The sequence below is a fragment of the Oryzias latipes genome, chromosome 10 (genome assembly GCF_002234675.1).
Source record: "Oryzias latipes chromosome 10, ASM223467v1".
NCBI lineage: Eukaryota > Metazoa > Chordata > Actinopteri > Beloniformes > Adrianichthyidae > Oryzias > Oryzias latipes.
The window spans coordinates 20,896,749-20,905,379 of record NC_019868.2 but is presented as its reverse complement, the minus strand read 5'-3'; the positions used below and the strand labels follow the sequence as shown (position 1 = coordinate 20,905,379).

General features: G+C 39.9%; 2 protein-coding genes and 1 long non-coding RNA gene across 4 annotated transcripts; 1 reads left to right on the top strand and 2 right to left on the bottom strand.

Moving 5' to 3' along the window:
* Positions 1-215: 215 nt before the first annotated feature.
* Positions 216-1,882, bottom strand: LOC111948031. 2 transcript variants are annotated; one of them, XR_002874017.1, is made up of 3 exons: positions 1,831-1,882; positions 919-1,059; positions 216-388 (listed from the first exon to the last, which is right to left on the bottom strand). It is a non-coding gene; the product is annotated as an uncharacterized LOC111948031 (long non-coding RNA). The 2 variants fall into 2 exon arrangements; XR_002874016.1 differs by lacking the exon at positions 1,831-1,882 and having other exon boundaries at positions 919-1,140.
* Positions 1,883-2,138: 256 nt separating this feature from the next.
* syce3 (synaptonemal complex central element protein 3) lies at positions 2,139-3,096 on the bottom strand. Its single transcript, XM_023959327.1, has 3 exons — positions 2,820-3,096; positions 2,512-2,689; positions 2,139-2,419 (listed from the first exon to the last, which is right to left on the bottom strand). The coding sequence occupies exons 2-3, from the start codon at positions 2,615-2,617 to the stop codon at positions 2,241-2,243; spliced, it is 285 nt and encodes a 94-aa protein (XP_023815095.1). The 5' UTR covers positions 2,618-2,689; positions 2,820-3,096; the 3' UTR covers positions 2,139-2,240.
* A 198-nt stretch (positions 3,097-3,294) lies between these two features.
* LOC111948029 (forkhead box protein I1-ema-like) lies at positions 3,295-6,355 on the top strand. Its single transcript, XM_023959326.1, has 2 exons — positions 3,295-5,015; positions 5,134-6,355. The coding sequence occupies exons 1-2, from the start codon at positions 4,415-4,417 to the stop codon at positions 5,700-5,702; spliced, it is 1,170 nt and encodes a 389-aa protein (XP_023815094.1). The 5' UTR covers positions 3,295-4,414; the 3' UTR covers positions 5,703-6,355.
* The last annotated feature ends 2,276 nt before the right edge of the window (positions 6,356-8,631 follow it).

Below are 8,631 nucleotides of genomic sequence, written 5' to 3'. Positions count from 1 at the left end.
GGACACCAGTGAGGTTCACAAATCATTGAAGAAAAAGGTTCAGCGCACTGTCTAGTGGGTCTAGGTGACCCAACTCCCAATGTTAAAGGGTCTAGGATGGCACAAGGGTTAAAAACACTGAGGTGAAAGTGTTTCCACAATTTACTGAAGGACACCTGATGAAAACACAAACAGCAGGTGGCAGTGTTGTTGTAAAAGCAGAACACAGACCATCATTAGAACCCAGGAACTTGTTTTTATTAACATATACTTAATATGTTTTATACAGAACTGGGAAAATGGAAATCCAGACTCTGGAACTAAACTGGTCTAAAGGAAAACTGGGAATCCGTCAAACTGCAGACATCTTGAAGGGGGTCAGCAATCGGCTGCGTCTTTCTTCTTCCGTCTTATGCAAAAACAGACATGAATGTTTATTTTTAAAGAGCTGTATACATGCGAGTGCTTTGATGAGGTTGTACATGCATTCCTGAAACTTTTAGAGGAAAAAGATTATGAATAAAATAAAAAATAAAAAGATGCCAGCACATCAAGGAAAACAAAATGCTGCAAACAAAGAAGCAAAAGAAATCAGCGTGCTCACTTAGATTAAAGTGAAATGTTTATGTCCTGCAGCAAACTGCATCCAGCGCGGGATTCTGACTGTTCCTCCGCTGCGTCATTAGGTCTCTGCGTTGTTGTTGTGTTCTAGTTTCACACACACACCTCCTGCTGAACATCACCCCCACCCACCTGCTGCCCCCTCTGACCAGCTAACGCGACCCATCTGTGTTAAATGTCAGACTATTTAAGTTTGAGTCACAACTCTCCCAACAACTCTTATGTAAAATTACAATGATTTATTATTTAAAAAAGTCAGATTTTTACTTGAATGTGTTGCATTTTTTTTTCTTTTACTCGATTCGCAGACAGGATTACCTTTTTCTCAAATAGTGCAGTTTGGGGTCAGGGCTGAGTGCTGCTGCTGCCTCGCTGGCTCCAAAGGTTTCTCCAGAAGTGCCAGCTTGTCAGGGTGGCCAACACAAACGATCAGATCGCATTGCTTCAGATGGCTTCTCACTGCCACAACAGACAGAATAGCTTTTGTCACGACGGCCTCCACTCCGCAGCAACTTTTATTACACCCAAGACCAAAACAACCTGTGTGAAAATAAAAAAATAAAAAACAGAGTATCCTCTGTCACGATCTGTTCTCTCCTGTTGTGTCAAACGGAAGTAATACTACCTGTCAGTGTGACTTATAGTGCTTCTGTGCTTTAACTGTATAAAAAGGTAAGTTATTTACCCAGAAATATGAACAAATTCAGATACATTCTAAATGCAATTCACAACAAACTGTGGGAGGTTAATAAAAATGTTTGATTTTCATAAAAAAAATGAGAAAATGGTGCATTTATGGCTCAAAATACTAACAAAATGAGAGCTTTTTATAATTTAATTGACACTAGACCCCATTTATTTGTTCCCTTGTTTGGTTGTCTGAAGGTTTTAGCCATTTAAGGGAGCGGATTGTTTTCATCGAGTAGGACCAGAGGGCTGACGACTCCAGCAGCCTCCTAATCCACCACTGTCCCTCGCGGCAAAAAAAGACAAAGTAAATAACAGCGGCCTCGCATCGGAAGGATGTTATTGACCCCACCCTTACATTGAATTGTTTTTTTACACATCAGCCAAAGCACAAGCTGACAAACGTCACGGAGCATCACGCCACCAGACAAGTGACGTCTCACAAAGAAAAGGAAAAGCTGCAGCGTCCAACGTCCACTTGAAGCCTTATCGCAGTTCGAATCTAGGAGAGGAGTATCAGCTTGCAGATATGAGGAGTGATACCTCCTAAGAGCGTGTGGGTGTGAAGTGGGCGAATGAAGACAAACTAAAAAGAAGAACAAAAAAAGGAAAAACTTGCACGCCATCTCTTCCATATGGTTGGACAGGGTGTCCAGCCCTCTCAGTATGTTCTCCAGATCAGTGGAGGAAGAGGAAACAGGCTCAGAGTTTTCCATCTACGGAATAAAAAAATTACACGTAAACAAAACATCATGACGTTAGACGAGTTGTAAAAGAAGCAACAGAAGAGTTTATCCATTTGTCAAAGTTTTGTAATAGTCCAAAAGTTTTACCAGAGGATGGAAAAAAAATCCCAGAAACACTTTTTATTTGCAATTAGTTTATTCTAAAACTTGAACAAAACACAAGACTGTAACGATGCAGCAAAGTCCGAGCAATTCCTGAACATCACATCACATTTCTGTAGGTTTCGCGGAGGCAGAGTCTGTCTCCCCCTCGGGCTCCGGGGCCGAATCCCCAAAAACTGCAGCTCTGCATCTCTGATATGCCTCCTCCAGCTGCCGCATGGAAGCTCCCTCCTCCGGGTTGGTCCGCAGAGCCACCATGTCGTAAGCCATCCAGGTCAGCTGCGCTAAAGTGGACAGCAGAGAAGAACATGGCTCCTCCACTCTCTGGTGTACTAACTAAGCAGAGTTTCACCAGCCAAATAAAATTGTTCTTTACCCGACATGTTCTCCGTGTCTTCAACCATTCGCTCCAAGTTCTTGTTCAGTTCCAACACGTCGTCGTTGCTCCCCGGAAGCTCGGACGCCGAAGACGAATCGCTCATGTTGGTTTTATTGTCACAAACGGACTGGCACGCGACGTTTTGGTTATGCTATTGCTAGCAACAGTTTAGCCGCTGAAGTGCAAACGTAGAACTTTTAAGTTAAACAGCGGATTGTTTTGATGTAAACATGATACTAATAATAACAGAGCCTCTCTCAATGTGTTTTTAGCTTTATAAATATTCAAAATGTATTAATACTTACGACAAGTTAGCAGAAATGTTGCCTCGTGCTTTTGAAGAGAAGTTCTGAAATTTGAACTAATGACTTTGGAACCGTTCAATGACAATTTACACGGTGGGATTTTTCGTTAGTGTCAGCCGTGGTTCGCAACTTTTTTAATATAAAATATATATATAAAAAAATACAAATCATAGTCTCAGCTTTTTTTCCTCTAATAAGCACTTTTCCTTTAACACAAAAAAACTAAGATTGACCAGAAAAAATAAGTTCAAATTAAAAAAAAAATTGAAATATCTTTATTGTCATTGTACATGTACAACAAATTTACAATGCAATTTTTCGGTGGAATAAAAAGGTCATAATAAATAAAAACTAAAACTGTGATATAAGACAATATAAAACACCAGCCATTGCACGCTTCGCTTAATAATTTAACCTTAAAAATGGTTAAGACATATGAAAGTTTTTATTTTTTATTTTTTTTATTTTTTTTATTTTTTTTACTATTAGAAATTAAAAGGAACACTTGGTATTCAGTGTAAAGCCTTTTATATAAAAAGTAATGCCTGGAATGTCCACAACTTGAAAGCTATTGGGTTAACTGACAATAACATGGACAACAATAAAGTATAGTGTTTTTGTTTGTTTTTTATGTGATACATAATACAGAAACAATGATAAAACATTGTTTAGTCCCCTAAAGCTGTGGAAAATGTAACCTATTTTTAGAAAGGTGTCTGTACTTTGTTATTTCAACGTAGTTGAAAAGTCAGAGGAGCAAATGTTAACATAAAGTTGTATTTTAAACCTAAAGTTCCATTTTAAAATTTGCGTAAAAAAGTATAAAGTGTCATTAATTTGCTTATAAGGAAACAAAAATAACAGACAGTACAGTAAAACAAGATAAGTTTACGATATTTACAGGATGTCAGAAGAATAAAATGTATGTATTCTGTATTATTATATACAAATGCATGGTAAAGTGGTAAATGGCGTACAGTACACTTATACGGTGCTTTTCTATTTTCTGTGATGGCCTCAGAAATTTTCCGGTCAAAGTTTGATTCATAACCGTCAAAAGAAGAAGAAATAACTATTTGGTTTTCTTTGTTTGACTGATTATTTAAAAACAAACAAACAAACAAAATCTTTATTTTCAATGTGCATCGCAACATAAAAATCTAGCAACTGAATTGTTCCAAAATGCGATGAGCTTATGCTAAACTGACAGGTTAAAGTGGAAAACTATTAAGATGACAGCGAACAAAAGCCCTCGGGGGACAGAACAAGCTGACAAGAGGAAAAAAAGGGGAGAAAAAGCAAAGACTATTCTCACCTGAGAAAGCAGCCAATCAAAATTTGACAGGGGGCGTTTCTAAGGGAAGGCATAAAGCAGGTGTGACAGGTGACATCCTGACATAGAGCAAGGGCAAACATTCAAGAGAGGAGTGGAAAAGACACTCCGTTTGTAGTTTAGAGACGCCTGGATGAATGAACGCTAAGACGCCCACGACGGACTAACAGACAAGAAAACCATAAAATTGTCAAGAATTTGCCTTAAAAAGGAAGGACGATAAAAGTTGAGGACTATTTGAGAGGTGAGAAGAAGTTTAACAATGTCTTCATTTGAGACTCAGAGCCAGTCTCCTCCTCGCTGTGGCCCACAGTTCCCAAACCTGGGTCAGGAGCCCCCCGAGCTCAGCTTGTACGGTGACTGTTACTACACGCCTCCATCACTGCCAAGTCCTCAGCGCACAAATCCAACTTCCTACGAACTGGCCGACTACGCCAACTCTCCACCAAATCCATACCTGTGGTTCAACAGTTCTGGGATCAACTCTTCGTCCTACCTTCCCACTACTGGACCTCCTGGTAATCCCGGTCCACCGTTTGTCCCTCAGCACTACGGTATGCAGAGACCTTATCTGGGTCCAGCTGGTCCTGGAGGCCCAGGAGGAGAACTGAGCTGGTTTTCTCTCCCCTCACAAGAAGATCTGATGAAGCTGGTCAGGCCCCCATACTCGTACTCTGCTCTCATTGCCATGGCCATCCATGGAGCACCAGACAAGAGATTGACACTCAGTCAGATTTACCAGTATGTGGCTGACAACTTCCCTTTCTACAACAAAAGTAAAGCCGGCTGGCAGAACTCCATCAGACACAATCTCTCACTCAATGACTGCTTCAAAAAAGTACCCCGAGACGAGGACGATCCAGGTACAACCTTCAGATATTTTGTGTTTCTTTCAATTTTCCCTTTTAATAAAGTTTCATTTCTGTTTGAAATATATTTAACTAAAGAATTGCATGTTTTAAAATAACTCTCATTCAACAGGCAAAGGCAACTACTGGACGCTTGACCCAAACTGTGAAAAGATGTTCGACAACGGAAACTTCCGTCGCAAAAGGAAAAGAAAGTCTGATTCCCTCTCTGGCGGCGATGGTGGTTCAGGTGCTCCAGAGTCGGGTGACAGTGAAAGGGGAAGCCCCAAGCACCCAGCCCTGAACATGTCTCCAACCTCAGACAGGATTCCCTCCCCCTCATTGTCAGGTCCCACACCTTGCCTGAGCAGCTTTTTATCTGAGATGTCTACAGTTTCTGCTGGAGCAACAAATGAGGTCGGGGGTGACGGGTTAAACCGGCCGCTGCAGATCAACCTTCCCTTAGATGGTTCTCATAGATCCACACAGCCGGGGAGCTTTAACAGTTACTCCCCCAACCCAAGTGGGCCAGAGTGGGTGCCACAGGTGCCGCCCCCACCTGTGCTCACTTCTTCACCCAACCACTCATCTCTAGGCTACTCCAGTCCCATCCTCAGCCAGTACAGCGGTTCCAGCGGGCATTTCTATCCATCCCTGAGCTCAGCGGGAATAATCTATCAGCGTGACGGTACAGAAGTTTAAGAAGACGTGATGGGGAGGAAAGCTGTTTGAAGAGACTGTTGAGAGGAAGCTTCACCTGGTGGGTGAAAAAAGTATGTTTGCGCTGACAGAGACAGTTGAGATCACTAAAGCGTGTGACAGCAGAGTCAAAAACTCTTGGATTCCCACAGGAACAGCTGAGTCAGCCTTGGATCGAGACTCCGTGGAAGCGCAGTTTTCCTCACTATCAGATCCTGCGTCAGCTTTTACTCCAACTGGAGCTCTTTCAGATCTTATTCATTGTTAGCAGATCCCAGATCTGATCTGCTGACTCCAGGCTATTCCACGCCGCTATCTGATTCTCCGATAAAATCCCCCTCACAACGCAGAGACAGCACATTTATTGGAGTAGTTAAATTACACTTTTGTCAACAATGCCTTTTTGCTAAGGTAACAGAACAAACAAAAGTGAAAGCAGACTGTTTGTCTATGCTGGGGGAAAAAAAATAGAACTTTTTTTTCCAGTCTTGTGGTGTTGAACATGTGGGGTAATTGTTATATGTTGTGGATCCGCATACACTATCACTGGTTTGTTAGCATAACTTTTATTGTACAAAATTAATTTGTAAAGTGTGCTACGTGGTGTTTTTAATATGAATAAAAGGTTTTGGAGTACTACTTCCTATATGACAGCATATCCATCTTTTTTGTTTGTTTTTTGGCATGTACCCATACTCCGTAATCCAAACATACACAGCTTAAAAAGATGAGAGCAGAAAAAAAAGACAATAAACACCTACTGACAGAAAACTGTCCTTTCGTGGAATCAATGACCAGTAGAGGAGAACCTGCATGTCAGTGTAACCTGATCTGATGGTGATGGATTGCCAACTGATTTTTCTTAACAGTGAAAATCCACATTCCCATGGTGTTCCTTACGCTAAGCACTAAAATCCCCCCGTGTGCCACAATCTATTCCCAGATACTGCTGACTGGATAAAAGCAGCTTAATAAAGTTGGGAAGGGGACCAATGACTTTGAGATGGCGATAAAGATGAAACTGCTAGAACAACCAAATGAAAGCCACTCAACCAGTACAGCTTTTACAGCTGTTAGAAGGCATCTGCTCTCTGTTTTGCAGCTAAACTGACCTTTTTATTCCAAATGAAGATACTTATGCTTAAAATCTATTTGACTTTAAAACTTTAAAAGCACAAAAAGTAAGTCTGGATGTATAAACAATTGCACACTAAAGCAGTTTTTACATTTTTTTCATTACTTGTTTACTACAAATGCTGAAGAAATGCACAAGAAAAGGAACGTTTCCACAGGATATCAAATAAAAGATCATCAGCATGTGTTTGTTAGTTTGTCAGGACAACCAAAAACAGAAAAGTTTGCATGGAAATATTTTTTTTAATGATGTAAGCTGAAAATGTAACTTACACATTAAATTTGGTTGTTTGGGGTTTTGTTGGTTTTCCTACAATCAATATGAGTTGAATCAGATTCTCCTGCAAACTGGAAATAAGTACAAACCTTTCACATTAACAAATGATGAACGTTTTTAAAGCTGTTAAAATATAACCATGTGAAATGTCATTAAAAAAAAGGGGGGAAAAAGAGCATTTTGTCTGTGCTGTTTTGCTCATTAATAGAACAATGGGTATGATGTTCAAATAAACAAACAAACACTTTTTCTGATTTCAACCTTAGGCTTTTATTTACCCTGAAACACAGGCAGCATGACAAACATTTATACCGAAAACAAGAGCACAAAAAACAAAAGAGCAGGAGAGATACTCTGCCCTCATAACACAGCACACTTAAAAGGATCAAGTGGAGTCTAACATCTCTGCTCTCGTAACAAAGTGTGTTAGTGGCAGGAGGTCAACCTCTGGAAATTTGCATAACTGATTTCAAAGTGAGAGACAAAGCTGCATTTGGATGGAATATGAAGCCTTACTTTATTTGTTTGGTCAGGCCTGCAAGCATATCTGATTTAAAGTGTGTGTGAGAAGTCTTGGATTGCCCCGCACCGCAAAACTCCACCGCTCCTTCCGGGAATTCTGACTGCCAAATTCTTATGCAAAATCAGGAACCCCTTTCAGCAGGTATCATGCTTTTTAGAGCGGGAGAAGAGATTCCAAAACAGATAGCAAGCATTAAAAATAATTTATGTAGTCTAGCGCGATGGGAAGAACATCACAACTTGGGAAAGAATTGAAATTAATACAAAACAAATAAACAAAACAAAAAATGAATACCTGAGCAAGTCAAAGAGAGAGCTTTAAACAGACAATCAACCAAAAAATAGAAAACATTATTGATTGAGAAAGTCTTTTAAAAAAACAAGTTCAGATGAACTTTTAAAAACCTTTTCTGCTATGTAAAGATCCTGGATTAACAAGAGTTTTAACATACATAATGTTTAGTATTTATAAAATGTTTTTAAGTAATTATAAAGGTAGTTATAAAAATCAGTAGTAGTTATAAATAAGTAGTTATAAAGAACTTTAAAAATCATTTTTTGCATGTGATGAAGCAGGACTGGCACAACTGAATGAATAATTTCATTGTTTTTGAAGTTTTTAACTTGCCAAACAGTGTAGGGATTTGCATGTAATGAGGCAGGTCTTAGACTGAACTGTGAAAAACAGATCAATTGGGGATGGGATTGAAATCGGATCTGTTTGTTGACCAGCAGAATCTAGGGAGCAAAAAGGGTAAAAGTAAAATATAAAGTGGAGAGAAAAAATTGTGATAATATAGAACATTGTTATTTCACTGTCTAAGCATGTTGCTTCCCTGTCTCACATTGTCCCTTTTTCAGTATTGCTTAGGCGTCTAATTGGTCCTTTTTTTCCCCCTCCCCATGTCAGGGCTTAGACTTGTGCTGACAGGTTTAACAAGGTGCACAGAGAACAGCGGAGGTCCTCCACCGAATCAATCCAAGATTAACACCCCCGCT